Source organism: Mustela nivalis, assembly GCF_964662115.1.
Source record: "Mustela nivalis genome assembly, chromosome: 15".
Classification (NCBI taxonomy): domain Eukaryota; kingdom Metazoa; phylum Chordata; class Mammalia; order Carnivora; family Mustelidae; genus Mustela; species Mustela nivalis.
The window spans coordinates 88,503,071-88,522,968 of record NC_139034.1 but is presented as its reverse complement, the minus strand read 5'-3'; the positions used below and the strand labels follow the sequence as shown (position 1 = coordinate 88,522,968).

The window sequence follows — 19,898 nt, the reverse complement described above, 5'->3', positions numbered from 1 at the left end:
CGCTCTGTCCCTGTCCTTGGCCCCGACCCGGAGGCTAGACTCCTGCAGGGCCCAGGGGTCCCAGGGCCACAGCCCAAAGCCAGCGTTCTCCCTGTCGTGGCCTTGGGAAGCAGCAGGGCGGGAGTTTCAAGAGGGAAAGGAGCGCGAGGTGTGAGATGCAGAGAAGGATGGACGGACGGGGAGGGATGCGTTCCTTGCAGGGACGGAACTGTACCCGGTAACGCATCGAGACATGTGTACGCATACGTACACATGGGTCACACGTGCACACGTGAGACCTACTGTCCGAGACGTTTCCTTGTGACAGAGCAGGAGCAAGGAAACAAGGGTCCGTCTGACGCGGGGACTGGTCTGGGGTCTGTTCCTCCAAAGTTTTGCCGGCTGCGGGGGGTTCCCAGAAACACACGCACACCTGTGTGCGTGCCGGGGGCTCTGAGGAGGTGCAGGTGTGGGCACGCCTACGGGCTGCCTCGGGGGCCGTGGACCCTGCAGGGTGCCCAGCACCCGCCGTCCCCGAGCAGCCAGAGGTGGGCTTCTAAGAGCAAGTTTTAGCAAACCTCAGCAATGAATGCAGATATTTTTAGCCCAAAGTTGGCCAGATTTAATCAATTTCTTAAGCACATCGTGTGACTTATACGTCCCTATAATAAGAATTTCATATACGTCCCCTAATAAGAATTTCACCCTGAATGTTTTCAATTGTACCCAGTGAGTGAAACTATGTCATTTACTCTAGCAGATCCTGACAGTACCAGAGTAGGAACATTTGATTGCTGATAATTATCAGGAGTTCAAAACGCACCATCTTCTTAGTTAAAAAACAGTGTCGACGACACTTAGAGGATGAGCCGTCATTAAAAGGAAACAAAGCCTCTTCAGGTATTTTCCTATGAACCCAGCGTTGCTGGGAAACAGCTTCCCATCCCTGATGCTGAGGCCTCGGTGAGTGTGTCGCTCAGATGCTCGCAGCCGACACACGGACAGCAGCCCCCTGGACAGCTGTCCCCGAGATCGTGGCTCTTCACGAGCAGCTTGTGGCCCCAGGCACCGGCCCCGCACGTGGCTCTGTGCTGTCAAGAGATAAGTCAGCACGGCCACTTACAGCAACGCAGAGGCTTTCTGTAAAAACCATCTGATTTTTTAAAAAGTGAAAAGGGAATCTGTAAACACTTGATCCAAATACATCTCTCCTGGCTTTGTCCACCGTGAGCTCAGCATGAGCCCTGTCTTTCCTGCAGTGTCTTGTGGGGCCTGTGCAACACTCTGTCGTGGGGGCCTCAGTTTCCCTGTCTGTGCAATGGGTCTGCACAGCTGCGTGAGTGAGGAGGTCTCACCGTCTTCCATCATTGGCTGCGGAGAGGGGGCAGTGCTGCGTGGACTCTGCCCACATGGGCTGGAGCCGCCTCACCCACGCCGCCGTGTGCTGGGGCCACGGGTGCCCACCAGCCAGTGCGATGCAGGGCAGCCCTGCGCCCTGGCAGCTGGAACCCGGGACCTCCCACGGACCCAGAGAGAAGCACGGGCCACGTGTACTTCTCGCATCTCAGATATGCGTCATCCCAGAAGCTGCAGACGTGCACTCTCCCTGAGCCCACAGGAGCCCGGGCTGGGAGCCGGGCAGCTCAGCGGGGACTCAGCCCTCCGCTTCCTGTGACCGCAACCCCACCATGCCAAATGACAGAAAAGCATCACCTTGTTCCGTTAGAAACTCAGACTGCTGGAGGTCTGAGAGAGCATAAAGATGGTGGACTGCTCGACAGAAAGGCACTGGCTCTTAGTCTGCAGTCCCAGAGGGGTCGCGGGGCCACGCACATCGCAAGACAGGTGGGAGTGGTTATTTAGGCAAAGAGGTCGGAGACAAAGGGAAGGAGGAAGGGAAAAGAGAAACAGGTTAAGGCAGTTGAGCAGGACAGGAACCCCTCATGCATCCCAACCATCGCGCTCAGCAAACTGGGGCCTCCCTGGACGCTGCCCTCCCGGGGCCACGCAGGCCTCTTGTCCCTGCTGTCTTTCTCCTCCTGCCCCGACACCTCCTCTCACGTTGGCTTGTTCAAGAGCTCAGAGCGAAAGCGTTCCCGCACACTCACACGCCGTCGGTGCCGACTACAGACACCGAGGAGGGAACCGCAGGGAACCAGGGACCAGGGGCATCATGCCCAGGACGCTCGTCCGCACAGACTTCTGGGGAAGCTCCCCGCCCCCCGGATCCCATTCAGCCACTGGGACGGGTGGAGGTGGGCACAGCAGTGACCGGACCTCGCTCCCTGCAAACCCAGCAGCAGCCTGGCCGTTTCCCTCCTGAGGCCAGCCAGCAGCACGGGAGGGGGAGCCCCGGGCCACGGGAGCTGCCCAAGGCCTTGCCTCACGTCCTCAAGGGCACGGAGAGCACTCCCACCTGCACGCCCACCTGTGTTCTGCAGGGAGAGCCCTGCTCTGCCGCCTGCACACCTGACAGGACCCTCTCTTCTCCTTACAGAGGCTCTGCACCTCCACGGGCAGGACACAAGGGTGAGGCTGATGGGGGACGGGCCCTCCCTGAGACCTCAGAGGGGAGCGGAGTGTCCTCCCTGAGACGGTAGCAGTGAGGAGATGGGAGAGGCGCCCTCCCCGACATTGCAGGGATCAGAGGATTGGGTGGGGTGTCCTCCATGAGATCGCAGGGGTGAGGGGATGGGGGACGTGCCCTCCCTGAGAACTCTGAGTGGCAGCTGCCACGGTCCTTAAGCTAGGTGGGCCGCACCTGTCATTTCTCTCCTGAACGCGGAGTCCAGGCTGGGGGCCTCAGTTTGGGATGGAGGAAACCATGCACGACCCCAGTGCACCCCACAACTTCCCAACACACACGCTAACATCTGGGCACATTCACCGCCCCTAAAGCTAATGCACTTTTACCTCCAAAGCAAGGATTCAACCTACAAGCTTCCTTAGATTTGCACAAAGGACTCTCCTTCTGCAGCGGCTCGGTCCTCTCCTGCTCTCTCCTTACTCCTGCGCACCAGCTTCTGGGGTCGGAACGCTGGTCACCCGGCCCCTCCCTGCCTCCACCTTCTCACCCTCAACAGGACGGCCTGGACTGACCACGTGTCCCAGCACAAGCCTCTCCTGCGTTCCCTCAAGCTCCGGCTCTGGCTGGGTGCCCCCTCCACCCCGCAGCCCCTCCCACAGCCCCACCCTGCCTCCCACCCCGCAGCCCCGCCCCACTGCCCACGGCCCCGCCTTCAGCCCCGCCCCGCCGTCCACGGCCCCGCCCGCAGCCCCGCCCCGCAGCCCGCAGCCCCGCCCCGCAGCCCGCAGCCCCGCCCCGCAGCCCCGCCCCGCCCGCACCTGGATTCTCTCGGTGGCGCTGGGCCACAGCTGCCGGCACAGCACCTTCTTGAGGACGTCGGGGAGCAGGCTGACGGTGACGAGCAGGATGATGACCAGCCAGGCGGGGCCGCTGGACAACATCTGGATGAACACATAGTACATCCTCTGATAACTGAGGAAGGGCCTGGAGAGACAGACGGGCCGGCTGGACGTTACCCGGGGCTCCGCTCTCCATGCCCGGAGGGGCCCGCCGGCGGCGCAGGCCTTCACGTCCGGCCCTGACCCTCTCGGGGGTGGGCACCTCGCTCGCAGAACGGCCCTGTCCGGCCGGGCGTGAGGAACGGGGCGGGAGGAAGGGCTTCCACGAAGTCCTCCCCAAGACAAGGCCGTCCCCGGGGCTGGCGACTGCACCGGACACACGCAGGGTTCCCGCCCGCGGCGCTCGCCAGCTGCCCCGGGCTCGCCCTCTGTGAGAACAGCTCGCGTGGCCCCTTCGGGCACATCTACGATTCGAGAAAGCTCCACCGGGCCCCACGGGGCTCCACGGCCAACGGGGAACCTGGCTAGTTCCGCCGTGTCTATGCCCCAGGCCGGCAGCGAGCAGGCGGGCGTCTGGGACAAACGTGGACATCATGGCCAGGAGCTGGGGCAGGTGGGCTGGAGGCCAGGAACTCCACACCTGCGGGTCCCAACGAACCTGCAGCGCTCGGCTCTGGCCACTAGGGGTCAGCGATGCTGGGGGGCGGGAGGGGGGCCCCTCTCCTGCCCCGGAGGGGACCCTGCACCGGCCAGCCCGCCTAGGGCAAGGCACGCCCAGGCCACTGCACCGGGCACCCCCGTCCCAGCCGTGCTCAGGAAGTGCCCCGTCTCTGGCAGAGGCACGGGTACCCTGACCAGCAGGGACAGAGGCTGAGGTGACCCGGTGAGGAGGCGGGGCCGCCGCCCTGCCTGGGTGGGGCCTCGCAGGCAGCACACGGAGGGCGATGAGCACCGGGTTCTGAAGGACACATAAGAGCTCACGGGGCAGGCTAGTGCGAAAGGACAGCCCGGGCAGAAGGACCTGCAGGAGCCCAGGCGCGACGGGAAATCCCCACAGCAGGCGCCACAGGCAGCTGCTTCTCGCCCTCGTCCGAGGCCACGGAACCAGCACCGCGGTTTCACCGTCCCGTGTTCCACCTGGCAGCCACGATGAACCTCCCGCCCGGGCCGCGGTGTAAATGACTTCCCTTGAGGGGCCTCGTCTGACCTGCGATCTGGAGCAGGGCCCCCGCGGCCACCCCAGCTCAGCTGATACCGGGCCACGTGGCGTGGCTCCCCCACGTACCAGATGATCCCTCCCCAGAGCAGGGAGAAGACGACGTAGAAGAGCAGGGACCCCCAGATGACGAAGTGGTTGATCCAAGTCCAGTAGTGCGTGTCCAGCGCCAGCTGAAAGACACACACCAGCCGTGAGGCAGGCCTTGGAGGGCCGGAAGGAGCCGCGGCCGCACAGACCCACCGCTGGGAGAGAACGAGGAACGCGCACCACCCCGACCCACAGCAGCCAGAGCGCCGGCGTAAACCTGCTGAGGAGGCACAGAATTGAAGGCCCCCAGAGGAGAAAGAGAAGGCGGTGCCCCGGCATCCTGGGGAGCCCATCCCAGATCGGAACGGCTGCCCCATCCTTGGTGTTCCTGGGGAGCGCGTCCCGGACCAGCCGGCTGCCCTGCCCGCTGCATTCCCGCTGCGGAGAAGTGGGGGCGACCGTCTGCGTGGCCCTGGACCCAGCCCTGGGCTTGCCTCTCAACAGAGCCGAGTTTCCCATGACACGTTTATTTTACGGTAGATTTTGACTGTATCGGGATGAGGCTGCTTTTCATTTGAAGGAATTCTAATCTGACTCACTCCCTCCGTTATCTAAGTTCACTTACTGGGTCGCCCGGGACCTGGCGTGCTGCGCCTCCCCTTGACTTCACAAATGACTGAACGTGACCCCAGAGGGTGGCCCAGGACACAGGGGCTCCAGCCCGGGCACAGTTACAAGTAACGGGGCTGCTGAACCAGGACGGGAACCGCAAGCACTCACCTTTAGTGTGACTGTAAAGACCATCACGGTGAACACCAGCGTCCCAAAGGTCCAGTTTCCAAAGATCTGTGGGGGGAACCGTCCACAGAGTCAGCACTCTCCACACTCGAGAATGTTAGAGAACGCAGCTCACTGCTCTGGTGGGCCAGTGCTCCAGGCCCCGAAGACACAGGGACAGGGAGTAGCCGGCTATCGACACCCGGGGCACCCCAGACCCCGGGCACGCTGCACTACCCTCGGGGGACAGGCCAGCGGTCCAGGGATGGGTTCAGAGCGGCTCCTGCGCTGACCCCTCGATGTTGGCCCCCTTGATCCTCCCCAAACACCAGTCCTAACGTGGCAGGTGGACAGGAGAACATCCCGGGAGCCAGAACGCCAGTGAGCACGGCACGGTGCCGGCCGATCGCTTCCACGTCGTGTGTCATGGGGAGGAGACACGACGCAGCTCCCGCGCCTCCCTCCCGCCGAGAACAGACTCGGGAGCACTGGCTGCCTCCTCCGAGCTCAGCTCAGACCCCTGCCCTCTCTGGAAGGAAGCCACCGGCAGCAGCACGTTGCTTGCGAGCAGCTAGAGGGGACGACCGTGTCCCAGGCAGGGACCCCGAGGAGGGCTCTCCCCTGGATGTGCCCAGGGCAAGGGGACTGGAGGCGGACAAGACAGCTGCACAGAGGCCCCGGCAGCCAGTGCGACGGCCAGACCCACAGACGCGCCACAGCCCCAAGGAAGGCAGCCCCCCCCCCGCCCCGCACGGTGCCGCGAAGCCACACGAGGTGGAAACACAGGATCGAATCACGAAAACAAGACATTTCTCAACTACAGACACAGACACAGAAAACAAAATACCGACTTTCTCTCAGGAAATCAGTCTGCTGGGGATTTTATTCTCCTTGAGATTTCTCCAGAATCCCCTAAGCACCGACCCCCTTCTGGTTCCTGTGAACCGTGCCTCTCAGAAAGTGGTCCTCGTACTTTTCAAAAGCAAACGGCTCTACTCCACTAAGCGCGAAGCGGCTGGAGCGCAAATGGCTTCCTGTGAGCTCGTTTTCCACAGAGCAGACGCAGGCGGACACGGAGGCAAGCAGGATTCTAGAACTTGTGTGAGGACAGAGGGCCCCACAGCCCTCACCAGCAACTGGGCCTCATCCCCGTCCGAAGGGGGGGATCGGAAGGGGCTTCCCTCGCTCAGACACACACGTGGGGTGACTCTGCCTCCAGGGGACCCCTGCCAAGGCCCAGGACGGTTCTGGCTGCCACACTAGGGAGGGGTCTGCTGCCTGCACAGGGCGGCCCCAGAGACCCAAACTCCCCAGCCCCAGAGGCCACAGTGCCCAGCCAAGAAATTCTGACCAGAAAGTGCGAGCTCATCAGTGTTTTACTTTGGGGGCAGGACAAACTTCAGAGTCCGAACCCGGGAGCAGTGTGGCCGCAGCCCACGGAGACGCCCGGCCAGCAGGGTGTCGGAACCCGTGCCGCCATCTGGTCTTCCCTGGCGGCCGACGCTCGCCGACGAAGGACAGGGTGAGCCTCCAGCCAGGCTGGCGCGGCCCTGAATCTGTGGGGCCGTCAGCGGGACCTGAGAAAGGCTGGCCCCTCCGCTTCCCGACACCGTGGCGGCCGTGGTCACCACCCCCGCTGGGCAGGGCACCCGGCAGGGTTTTGGAAGGGTCAGGTAACAGCAGGGTGCAGGAGCGTGCACACGGTGGACGGGCAGCGTCTCGCCAACAGCATCACGAACCGGCCGGGTTGCAGAGTGGAAAGGGCGCAGACCCAGGGTGACCAAGCAGGGCTGCCGGTGTCTCACGTAGGAACGCACGGGTCTCAGCTGTCATTTCTACAGGCGCGGTGACAACACACGGCCGTGTCTGCTCCAGAAATGTGAGTTTCGGTTTCAAGCTCCAGCAGCGAGGACGCATCTGCTCTGCCGTCACCTGTGCCCTCAGCCGGTGGTTTCCAACTCCCTGGGACAGCGGTCAGGGGACAGCTCTGGGAACACCCACTGAAGTCCTCATTCGTGGTGGGGGAGCCCTCAGGCTTTTGTCATTGAAGTTGTTTGTCACTATTTCTATGGGTTCTGGGTGGGGGGAGATTAAAGTGTGCCCAGAGGGTTTGTTTTCGGAATGACATCGGTCCCTGACCGCCGGTCCCCGATCTAACAGAGCACCCCCTCGGCACAGGCCACCAGGGACACCTAGCTTCAGCATGTCTGCAGAGCCCGTGAGCCTCCAGCTCTACCTCGCTCGCCCTCTGGCTCCCCTGCCCTCCCGGGAGCATCGTGCAGGAAAGCATTCCGCTCCTAAAATCCCTCAAATCCAGACCAGCCTCATTTCCCGATGCAAGAATACTCCACAGCCAGCACCAGTGTTTTCTCAAATCACGGCCCTAAGAACCCGCCGTTTGTCCTCGATGTTGTCTGGCCTCTGTTACCACGATGGCAGCAGAGCCCCGGCGCCCAACACGAGCACGTCCCTTCCTGCCTCTGCAAGCTTGGGTGTGCGTCGGAGGGAGGAACAGCTTTGGCTCCTGGCGTCTATGCAGAAAACGCTCCTTAAGTTAATTTCTTTTCAGGAAGTGACCTTGACTGTCCCCCACACCACAGGTGACCTATGCACGTTCCTACAGAACGAGGCAGCTCTCCAGGAAAGGGTCCTCCCCTACTGAGCATCAGCGGGAGGACTTCCGGACCGCACCACCACAAGCTGCCCCCGAGCGGGAAGGGTGGGTGCCGGGGGCAGGAGGGACAGTACATTCCGCCAACTCCTGCTGCCCACCCCTGGCACCCCAAGGGCATCGTGGGTCTCCGGAGACTGGCCCTCGAAGCACCAGGGGGTTTGTCCGAATCACTGCAGGATGACACTACAACGCCGTCTTAGTCTTGTGGGCGATCGAACCGTCTTACCGACGAAGCAAACAAGAAAGGCTCCATCTGGAGACACGGAGGCCCCGGGGCGAGGGGTGGCTAGGGCTCCAACACCGGACAGTTAGCCCTGCTCTGCGCGCAGTGGTCTTGAGCGACCCAGGCTTGTGCGGCTCCTGCCCTCCCAGGGATGCGGGAGGGAAATGAGCCTCACGTGGGCCCCGGGCGCCGCGGCTGTCGTCCATCTCGTCTGACAAGCCCGGCCCTGCAGCTCCCTCCTTATCGAGCACGACAGGCCTGCAGGAGACTTCGCCTCTCGGAGGCCGTGGACAAAACCCCAGCGCAGCGCCCCTGCTTGGCACCGACCACCCCGGGCCTGGTTCCTGACATCACCAGGCTCCCGAGCAGCTTCTCACACGACAAGACGTGGGTCACGTCCGGACAGGCAGGCGAGCAGGGCTGAGGCCCGGGAGCCGACAGCCAGCACGGGGCAGCTTCGGGGCTGCTCTCCGGTGCCGTGGACGAGGTCCTGCTGGGGGCACATCACGGCTCCAGGGCCTGGAGCACAAGGAGGAGGCACTGCCTGGGCCTCACCAGAGACCATGTGCCACGCACGCCAGCCGGCACAGCCACATCCAGGGTACACGGGCCACACATGTCTTTGCACGCGTCCACTCGCTGCTGAAACCGGGCAGGACCGGGCGTCTCACCAGGAACTATGGGGTCTGGGACAATGAAGGAGCAGCACGGAGAGTAGCAGCACCGGCGCCGCACGGAACCGCGACCCACGCATGGACGTCACGTCATCCGAACTCCAGCTGCAAGCGACGGGCAAGCCACACCGCGCCAGGAGGTCTCTCGCAGAGCTAATAGGCCATCTCAGTCCTGATGTCCCGGCTCCGGGGACCTGGAGTCCTCGTGCTTTCTCAGACACAGACAACAGCCCCCTCAGGGCCTGGCCGCAGGAAGGCATGCGAGACCCCGCAGGAGGACAGTTTGGGGCTGGCTGCCCTGGAAACTGTCCGAGCAAATGTAGACAGAGGACATTCCCAGGAACGCCCGGCTTTAGAGAAGTGAAATGAGGTCTTTAAAGCATTTCCGATACCAGTTTAGCAACGCTGACTTCCACGGCAACAAAGGAGAACAGCCCGTTCGTAATGCAGGGAAAGAACAGGTCACCACATGCCAGGAACAGCGGGTCGCCTGGCGGGGAGGGACTCACGTCCCGCAGCCGCCAAACCTGGGCAGCGCTCCAGAGGGGACAGCCCCGGAGCACCCCTGCGCATCCCCCGGAGAGTGCCGGAGGCCTGGGGCGGCCGCGCTCAGCGTGGTGTCCCCATCAAGCCCCCCATCAAGCCTCCCGAGCCTGCTGCCGCCACGAACGGAAGCTCCGACCGATGCGCCATAGACCACCACTGCCTGGCGGGCGGGCCCCACACAGAACTCCAGAAACAGCACGACAAACAACCGAATGCAGACACACCCGTCTAAGGCAGCACCGGCCCCGCGTGGGAGCCGGCGGCCACTAGCAGGCTTCTACCGACAGAGCACACAGAAGAGGGCACAGGTGAAAATATTTCGAGAAATATTTTATTTTTAAGGCACTCCAAAACACAGAGGACAAACCCACAGTTTTCTTACCATGTGTGTGTTGGTGGTCACTATCTGAGAGTGGGGAGGGACGCCCGTGGCAAAAAGACAAAAGCGAGATAGGAATAAAACATCCCCCGAGGTTACGCGAACAAGCAGGCAGTCGCCTGCCCACCAGCAGACTCTAGACCTACTCACCGCGAGCGGCAGGTACTTAATGCGTGTGAACAAAAGCTACATGTTAAATACAAATTAATTCCCGCAGGAAATGAGCCACACCTGAGCCACGGAACGGACCAACAGAACCGTGGTGGCACAGAGAGCCATGGGCCTGGGGCTCCCGGGGGCACGTCAAGCAGGTGCAGAGGCGCTGTGGCCTTGAGGCACTTTGCTGGACGGAGGCCCCGCACCAGGCCCCTCAGACCACCCCGGCCCGCGCCCGTATGGGACCCCCCCACGGCCCGGCCCGCGTGGCGCGGTTCCACACTGACCTGTCCGTTGCTGGTCACTGTTGTGTTCTCAAACATGAAGTAAGCACCGAAGAAGAACACCAGAGCGTCAAACACACCCAGGAGCGTCCAGTAGATGAACACGCGCCAGCGGAGGAGGGCGTTCTTGGCGATATCTCTGTGCGAGGGGACAGGGAGACTGCGGGTCAGCGACAGCAGACTCTCGCCTGGTCGGCTGCTCCACACTCTGTAGGGACCTTCGGGCCGGGAAGGCCCCCTCAGTCACGGCAATGTCCCCCAGCCTCAGAGCCCGCTGGCGCGGCCACACCATGAAAGTGGGTCATAGAGAAACAGGCCCGGTCCGCAGGGTGGGTGGTCTGTCCACCGCAGGTCACCCTGCCCGGCTGGCCTAGCCCGTCCCTGCCGGACCCCTCCACAGCTGCACTGGGGCTGGGTACGTGCTCTGACCCCACAGAGCCTTCCGGGCGGATCCCGCTGGGTTCCTCCTCACACCCCCAAATGTGTCCCCGTGTCACCTTCTGCCCGCCCCTGGCCGCCTGCTGAGCGCCCTGTCCTTCCCCAGCACCTCGCCCGGCTCCACAGAGTCCCGGGGACAGCTGGAGCACCAGACGCCCGCTCCAGTAGCAGAGTCAGAGCCCAGCCGTCAGACACCATGCCCGGCGGTGGCACGGGACCCCCCACCCAGGACGACGTCCCCGTAGGATCAAATGCAAATGGCACTCACTTCTTTCCCTCCAGATGGACGCTCACGTGACAGACTCAACCTCTGCTCTTGCGCGGACCCAGGACGCAAGGTCCACACGCGCTCCCGCGGATACGGGCTGCGGGCCGCAGGCTCATGGCGCATCTCCCGGCACAACTCCTCCACCCGTGAGTGCACGGGAGGCCGCTGCACGGGTCCCTCTGGAGGTGGGCCTAGCCCAGCACCTACCGCCTCCTCGCACGCCTACCCCCGCACTGAACGGACACACAGTGAGCTCCACACCTGCCGGCTCGTCGCCTGTGGGCGTCACTGGGGCTCGGGGGCTTCCAGGTCCCGTGTCACGGAGGACACCCCGATGGGGGCCGTGGGGCTGGCAGGTGCTCTGCGCTGTGCAGACCTGGGACCCACCGTGTGTGCGTGCGCATGCATGTGCACAGAGACGGAAACCAGTGAACCCGGGCACCCAGGGATGCCGGGGAAAGACTGAAAGAACCTGCGTGGCCTTCAAACCGTTCTGATGTGAGAAGTTAAATTTAAGAAGCCACAAAACCAGTAACAGCCTGAATCTGCCAGCCAGCTTGGAGGAAATTCCGAAATGGCAGAAGAACACCTCTTCCTGATTATCAAAGATACTTCATAGCCAAAGACGGCACTCTGAGATCAGGTCTCTCAACCTTCCCTTTTATCTCACCGAATGGAGCGTACTCGGCTTTTAAAGGATCATTTAGGCTCCAAATCCACTGGGGTCACCAGGGGGCAGAAACACGGATCCTGGGTCTTTCTGGAACTGCTGAAAAGACCCTCTGGCTTAACAGGCACATTTCAAAGGCAGCACAAATCCTCTCCCTAGTCTGAGGTAGGCTGCTTCCCCCAAAACCCTCTCCGGTGGCTGGGAGCCCAACGGCCATGGAGGGCTCTGGTCTGGCAGGACCGGCGTGCAGGGCCGGGAGGCACCAGGAGCACTAGCGAGCCCTGAGGCCAGCCCGGCGCGGCCAGTACCTGTAGAGGGAGGGCTCTCTGCGGAGCGTGTCGATGCTGACGTGCTGCTCCATCAGGCTGTACAGGAGAATCGGGAGGGACGTAAAGCTGATGTTGTACAGGGTCAGGTAGGCGGTGTCGTACAAAGTCTGCGGGAGAACAGCACCGGCCTGAGAACCGCGCTCCGCGGGTCACCACACGCTCTCACGCTACGGTGAAACGTGCACGTCTCCTCCGATTCGCAAAGACCCGGACCCAGCACCCCGACCTGCACAGCGTCGCTCCTGCAGCTACGGACACAGGGGCGTCTTCCAGTACGTCCCCCTGCCCACTGGCGGGTACAGCCATGGCCGACACGGGCGCCCCCGGGACCCGCCCCACTCGGCCGCTGCAGGCCGGCAGCACGAACAGTGGCTGAGAAGTCCGCCACCGTGACCGTCCGGCTTCGGTACTCCCTGGCCCCGGCCCCTCGGGCAGAAGCAGGGATGTGACGGGAAGGGGCCACCGCACTCCCAGGCAGCTCAGCACCCCTGAGCGTGCAGGCGTGCGGGACGGGGACTCAGATGCCATCCATCCCTCCTTCAGGGCGGAGCCACCGCAGCCCTGGGGATGGGTGAGCGGGCCACCTCGCTGTGGCCACGCGGACAAGCCCACGGCAGCCGCTGCGCCTCCGCGTCTGCTCCGGACCCTGCCGGCAGACGGCTGCACGGGGGTGTGAGGTGGAGACCGCGACACCCCTGATCGACTGCCCCTGCAGCCCGCTCCCCCGGACGGCCAACTCACCCCTGCAGACCGCTCCCCCCTTCGCCACCCACAAGGCCAGGCAAAAAGGCCCAGGGGAGCATCTGACTCGAGAGCCGGGCTCACCTGCTGTGAGAACCCGCAGAAGAACTGGTACAAAAACTGAGGGAAGATGAAGCAGACGTTCTGGAAGGGAAGCCACACGCGGGTTAGTCCAACACACGCCGGGGACCACGCCCCCCGCGCCATGCCTGAGACACGCGGTGTCTGCAGCAAGTGACCCCGCAGCTCCTGTGCTCCCAGGAGGGCATGAAGCCTGCTCTCGTCTTGACGGCACGAGCCGCAGCAGCTCCATGAGGGGACAGCGTTCTGGGACAAGGCAGGGCCTGAGCGCAGCCAGGAAAGAGACTGCGTGACGGACAAGGACAAGGACTCCTCGCCAGGACACACGGCAGAACCTTCCCTCAACCACCCAACTGCCAGGTTCCTGACAGTTCCGCACCGAAGCTGTGTGCGCAGAGGTGCGTCACCCCGCCTCTCAGGGCAACGCGACACCCCCTCCCTGCTGGCCCGTCCCTTCCTGAGCCGTCCCCGTGGCACCAGTGTGCCAGGCGGCCGCGGCATGGACGCCCCACCTTGTAGAAGAAGTACTGCACGAGCTCGGATATCCTGATGTAGTAGAAATGCCCGTGAACCAGCAGCATCTTCTTTAGGTGCTTGAATTTCGGGACCGCGTAGTCGCTGTTCCGGGCGGCCTGGCGACCCTCCTTCCCGATGACACCTGCGGGAGGGGTCCGGGCTCAGCACCGCACGAGGGGCAGCGGCAGGCGGCGAGACGGGCACCAGCAAACATGGGTGAGGTGAGGGGACCGCCTGGGCCGGTCGCACCCCACGCCCCCCGTCCCGCCGCCCCTGCGCCCACGTCCCTCGTCCCGCCTCATCCCGCTGCCGGTCTCCCCTCCCTGGCCGCGGGCTCCCAGACGCGGGCCGCTCACCGATGCCCACGTGCGCCTCCAGGATCATGCTGACGTCATTGGCGCCGTCGCCGATGGCTAAAGTAATGGGGTGCTCTTTGGAGAGTTTGATTAATTTAACAATCTGGAAAATAAGCAAACGGAGAATTTATGTCTTCTGTTTCCTATTGGCCCAGATCGCTACCTAGGCGGAACACAGACGTCAAGTCGGCCAAGGAGGTCAGGACAGGGAGTGGCTCAGCGTGAACCTGCCGTCTGTGTGCAAGCTCAGCGTGAACCTGCCGTCTGTGTGCGGGCCCGGCCGCGCTGCCGACATGCGGGCAGAGAAGGTGGCTCGCGCGCGGTGGGCTGCTGGGCGACGGCTGTCCCTTGCTGCTGAGGCAGACTCAGCAGACGGGGTCCACGCATGCCCCGAGGACACGTGGACAGCATGCTCAGCCAGGAGACACGGCCCTGCAGGCCATCTGCTATGGGCATCTCTTTCTAAATAAGCTGCTTCTCATGTTATTTTAACGCTCAGAGTTGTCACGTGTGCAAATCCGATCTGGAAATGGGACAAAGGGAGTAATTTCAAGCGGGTGGTCCATTTCTCTGCAAGCTTTCTCTCCCTCTATGCATCTAAGGGCCGCGGCTCAGCAGGAGCAGAGTCAGAAACACGAACGTGTGCAAACACTTCCGAACGTCAGAAACTCAACAAAAGACTACGTAACACATGAAAATCCAGCACAGCATCCTAGGCTTGCCCCTCTGGACAGGATGACACAGGCTTCCAGGGAGCCCGCGGCAGGAGACGGGGCGGGGGTCAGGGCAGGACCGCAGCCACGCTCCGGGGCTCGGAGTCTGGAGGCCGTAGGCGGATGCCAGCTTCCAAACTCCCTGGGAGGAAGCTACCCCCTCCGCGTCTCCGCGCTCCCGCGCACTCAGGGACAGCGCTCCCCCAGGCACCGCTCCGCAGTGGTTCGTGCCACACCTGTCGCTGTGCCGGTGGCGGGCGTGTCGGAGCGCACCTGCACCCCGTCGCTCCCACGGAGCCTCAGAAACGGGGCTCCCCTGTACGAGAGGCCGTGCGGGGCCAGGGTCCGCGACCTCCACCTCCCCGGCCTCCAGCGGGCGGCGTCCCACCCGACTCCGCCTGACAGCAGAGGACGACCCAGGCTGGACATTTCTGCCCTTTGTGCCTCTAGTTAAAGAGGGTGGTGCCTCGCCGGGCTTATCCCAACCGCGAGGGGCTGGGGGCTCCGGGGCCGACCTGGGCCTTCTGCAGGGGCGCCATCCGGCAGCACAGCACGGCGCTGCAGTTGCGGCAGATCTCCAGGAAGAGCTCCCGGTAGTTGCCGCCGCTGCCGTCCTCGCGGGGCTTCATGACCAGGGACAGCGCGGCTCCGTCGATGATCAGCCCGAAGTCCTGCAGGTCGGCCGAGAGCCTGTTCGGGCACACAAAGAGACACGTCACTTGGGAGCCGAGGGCACGCCTCGGAGGCCTGTCCCGTCATCAACCGACGACCGCAGACTGTTCTACCGGCACAGCCTCTAGAGCGCCCCGGGCCCCGCGGTCCAGCGCAGCCGAAATGAAACACTCCTGCTGCCGGCGCAGGGCAGACTCCGAGCTCTGGCTGCGGTTCCGCGCGCACCTTCCGCGACGTCCACGCCGTTGGCCCAGAGCGCGCGTCCCCGGCCGGCGGAGCTCAGGCTCTCCTCCCGCAGCCTCGCCGCGCCCTCCCCGCCGGCCTCCCGGGCGTCCGGCCTGGAGTGCGCGTGTCTCTCTGCTGCGTTTCAAAGCTACGGGCACATCCCCGACCCCCAGAACAGCCCTGCAGGTCAGGAGAAGGGACGGATAACTTAACCCTCGCGTCCGATGACAGGGCTGCTGTCCCGTCACCATGTCCTGCAAATCTAACACGTTCCCAGAATTCTTAGTCTCGGACCTGGGAGCAGCAAGGGCCGCGCTGATCAAATGTGCATGAACCGCGGACCGTTGTTGGAAGAAACAACTCCGGAGCACGTCCTGCGCGGTCTTGCGTTAGAACAGCTGCCCCGCGGAATCCACGATACAGCCCTGGCCTCAAAGCGGATGGGAACGACCCCCTCCCAGTACTTCCTAAGTCAGTCAAGTGTGCGTCCTTGTGTGGCATTTAAAAGTGAACACACTCAGACACACACGCGCACACTCAAAGAAACACTCAGACACACGCACACAGACACACACACTCTCGCAGAGACACAGACACACTCAGATGCACATACACACACACTCAGACACTCACAGACACGCTTACAGACACACACACGTAACTCTTCTGCAAAAACCCCTCACAGTGGTCACGAAGACTAGCCCTGGCCACGTCCCACTGCTCGCCAGGACGACGACGGCCCCCGGGGACGGACCCCCACAGCTGCACCCCTGCAGCGGGCCCGGGCCCCGCCTACCCCGAGAAGTTGTCCCTGGTGAGGCTCCCGCTGTGGCGCAGCACGGTCTTGCTCAGCTCGAACAGCACGTCGTGTAGGCTCTGCTCCTCCAGCCGCTTGGTGGTGAGCTCCAGCAGCTGCGTGCCCCTCCGGAACAGCCTGCAGGCGTAGCAGGTGGCGGCCGCCGTCTCCATCTTGTCCCCGGTGAGGACCCACACTTTGATCCCGGCTTTCTGCAAGGCTTCGATGGTGTCGGCAGCCTTCTCCTGGAGCCTGAGCAAAGCAGGAGCGAGACCACGGCCTGAGCGGGCCCCTCCGACTCCGGGAACCTAGGCCACTAGCTCCGTCCCCACAAGCTAGAAAGCATCGTGCTGTCAGCTCACGATGTGACCGCGGGGCCCCCAGAGCTACCTGCACGCTCACGTGTCAACTCTACGGGAAAGCGCCTCCTAGTTCCAAGCAGAGGCAGGTGTGCGACACTGAGAAGTGACATGTCCCTCTCGCACAACCGACGCTCGGTGAGCACGCGGCTCCCCGTCCACGGGGCTTCGCCAGTCGCGGAGGATTTTGGGCAAGGATGACAAGGACCGTCACCGGCATCACCGGGGAAGACGGAGCCGGGAGAAGAGGTAGTCAGAGTACTCGCTGCCTCTTCCCTTTGGCCTGAGCTGGTGTAACTCCGCCTCTTAGCAGGGGCCCCCAAATACGGTAAAACACCGAGACAGCCGGCAGGTTCCACGACGGGCTCCCGCGCACCACACGCTGGCCACGTGTCAGAGGCCGTGGGAAGCCCTGCCCACGATGCACCCCCTCCACCAGAGCTCACGGGTGGGCCCCCATCAGCAACCCTGTGCTGGGCTGGAAAACTCTGGGCTCACGGAGCGACTCATGCAAGGGTGAGCGGCTCACACACTGGTCAGGCTGTCGTGCTGTGCGTGGGCGTCTGCCTCATTTGGGACCTGTCGTTCTTTCCCGCTTTTAGCCTCTGCGCTTTTGACAGGCATGTGAAGTGATGCACCTGTCCCTGCCCAGCACCAGTGGGTTCGGACCCCACTGTGCTGACCCGACGAGACTCGGTAAAGCCTGGAGCTCACAGGACGTCTGCATTCCGGAGGCACGGGAACATCTCATACTCTCATCGGTTTCTTTGGGAAATGGACACTGGGGACCAGAAAGGTCCGTCTGCAGAGGTGTTTGTCAGTTTTAGGGAAAGGATTTGCGACTGAATGTCATCACCTCAAGGCCACTGGCCCTCACCTGCCCCTGGGAACCTACTCTGTTTTCGAGGTCCCAACTCCCCATGGAGTAGATCGTCTCCCTCAACCCTCCTGAGGGTGTGCAGGCGTGACTCGCCCATCCAGACTCTCCGCTCCCGGCACGTCCCTCGAGGACGGTCCCAGTGTCCCCCAGGCAAACGCACCCCATGCACGTCCCTCTCCCCCAGCACAGCAGGCCCCCGGTGCTGTCACATTCTAAAACCTGTCCCAGGCACAAGCCACATGTCCTTCCTGGGTCAGTGCCTGGACCCCATCCAGCTGAGCGACAGGAGGGACTTAAGCCGTCAAGTTGAAGTCAAGTGGCCCCACTGGAGACTGGGAGGCCATGGGGTGCTCGTTAAAGACACCGGAAAACTAGGCTTCTAGTGGGGACTGAAATGTCAGGCCCATTTACACCTTAAAGACTTTGAACCTTCACAGGAAATAAACTTGCAGTAAACAGCCTCAAGTTTCCACTTCATTCCGTTAAACTGGGGCATTTTTTTCTTTTCATTTCTGTGCACGCTCTCATGTCACACGGAGACACGCCCGCGTCTCCATGCATGAGCCCCAGACCCACGTCCAGCCCCATCTTCGGAGCGTGGGAAGGCCCTTGCCTGAAGGGACACATCTTGGTTATTAGTGGTGGTTTTTGCAATATTCTAATTCACAGTTTTACATTCCTTCAATGAGAAATGACAGATACACCGAGGACGCTCACATCTAAAATGTCACGCTTGAACTTGGAAAGGCAGAGGGAGAGCTCAGGGACAGAACCGCTGACGGAACTCTGCAGAATGATTTCAAGACGTCCGTCTCTCCGGACGACTTGGTGGCACAGTATGAACGTGCCAACCACTCCGGTCCCTCCGGCAGAGCGCGACGGTCAGGGCCTCACTCACAGAAGGTAAGACACCGTCCAGGCATGACCTCCCGGTGACGCCCCCCGAGGCCCCTGTTGTCCTGCTGCGGAAGCACGTCCCTATGAGGACAGGAGGGGCCCATCCCCCGGGCACCCCACAGGCCCCGCGGCCTCCGAGGGCCACCGCTTGTCTGAGGACAGGGCGTGGCGTGTACTTCACCTGTCCTCCACAGCCGTGGCCCCGAGCAGGATGAGGTCCTTCTCTATTTGCTCATAGGCCTCTGCTAATTTCTTCTCCCGGTCCTGGAGAGCCACCTTGGCGGCCTGCAACAGGGTGCAAATGCCCTCGTAGTCTTCCGGAGCGAGCCTTTTGTAGGCCACACACAAGGTCCGAAGTCCCTCCTGCAGGAAACAGCACAGTGCTCACTGTGAAGTCAAGTGTCCCTCTGCCGGAATGTTACCTCTCCAGGGCTCCCCCAATATCCTCTCTAATCAGAAGGGCTCACTACAGAACTGCGAGCCAGCGAGCCCTCAAAGGTGGTGGTCACTGTACCTGAAATAACTGAGTTATTTACACCCACATTAAATACCGACAACCTCACAGATGACAGAATTTCACACAGGTAAGCACGGGACTGACACGAATCAGGGCCAGGAAAACAACACTTGGTTCTCTTATTCTTACCGATGAAACATGAAGCTCTTTCTTTTAGAGTAGTAATTCTAGATCTTATTGTCAACATTAAGGGATATTTCTAAAGCAACATTCTTTATGCGGGAGTCTCTGATCCAGTGGGCTCTCCCTTAGCAACCACTGAAGGGACACTGCTCGGTCACGTGTCCAGCCTACCGGGTCCACAAGGCAGAGAAGGAAGAATCCGAGAACAGTGATTTACTATGACCAGAACTCCAGTGGCTGCGCGGGCCACCAGCCCACGAGACACGTTTGGGGCCCGAGGGCCACACACAGAGCGTTTTTTGTTTTTTTTTTAAATTTCTTTTCAGCGTAACAGTATTCATTGTTTTTGCACCACATCCAGTGCTCCCTCTCTAATACCCACCACCTGGTACTCCAACCTCCCACCCCCCGCCCCTTCAAACCCCTCAGATTGTTTTTCAGAGCCCACAGTCTCTCATGGTTCACCTCCCCCTCCAATTTCCCTCAACTTCCTTCTCCTCTCTAACTCCCCATGTCCTCCATGCTATTTGTTATGCTCCACAAATAAGTGAAACCATATGAAAATTGACTCTCTCTGCTTGGCTTATTTCACTCAGCATAATCTCTTCCAGTCCCGTCCATGTTGCTACAAAAGTTGGGTAGTCGTCCTTTCTGATGGAGGCATCATACTCCATAGTGTATATGGACCACATTTTCCTTATCCATTCGTCCGCTGAAGGGCATCTTGGTTCTTTCCACAGTTTGGTGACCGTGGCCATTGCTGCTATAAACATTGGGGTACAGATGGCCCTTCTGTATCTTTGGGGTATTGAAAAACAAAAATAAAACTGGGGGCATCACGTTACCTGATTTCAAGCTTTACTACAAAGCTGTGATCACCAAGTCAGCATGGTACTGGCATAAAAACAGACACATAGACCAGTGGAACAGAGTAGAGAGCCCAGATATGGACCCTCAACTCCACGGTCAAATAATCTTCGACAAAACAGGAAAAAATATACAGTGGGAAAAAG

The 19,898-nt window shown here is 61.7% G+C and overlaps 1 protein-coding gene across 19 annotated transcripts in view; it reads right to left on the bottom strand.

Annotated features, from left to right (window-relative positions):
* ATP11A (ATPase phospholipid transporting 11A) overlaps positions 1-19,898 on the bottom strand; it is a 217,341-nt gene that overhangs the window by 114,375 nt on the left and 83,068 nt on the right. For 5 of the 19 annotated variants that reach the window (XM_082701108.1, XM_082701109.1, XM_082701095.1 and 2 more), the window contains 12 exons: positions 18,427-18,608; positions 16,110-16,361; positions 14,932-15,106; positions 13,704-13,806; positions 13,344-13,489; positions 12,835-12,894; positions 11,989-12,116; positions 10,308-10,443; positions 9,868-9,891; positions 5,372-5,437; positions 4,631-4,734; positions 3,325-3,490 (listed from right to left, as the gene is read on the bottom strand). In XM_082701108.1, coding sequence (XP_082557234.1) covers positions 3,325-3,490; positions 4,631-4,734; positions 5,372-5,437; positions 9,868-9,891; positions 10,308-10,443; positions 11,989-12,116; positions 12,835-12,894; positions 13,344-13,489; positions 13,704-13,806; positions 14,932-15,106; positions 16,110-16,361; positions 18,427-18,608 — 1,542 coding nt within the window. Of the gene's footprint in view, positions 1-1,692; positions 1,780-3,324; positions 3,491-4,630; positions 4,735-5,371; positions 5,438-9,867; positions 9,892-10,307; positions 10,444-11,988; positions 12,117-12,834; positions 12,895-13,343; positions 13,490-13,703; positions 13,807-14,931; positions 15,107-16,109; positions 16,362-18,426; positions 18,609-19,898 lie in introns of all 19 variants that reach the window. The other 14 variants (XR_014303391.1, XM_082701096.1, XM_082701110.1 and 11 more) reach the window with 6 other exon arrangements.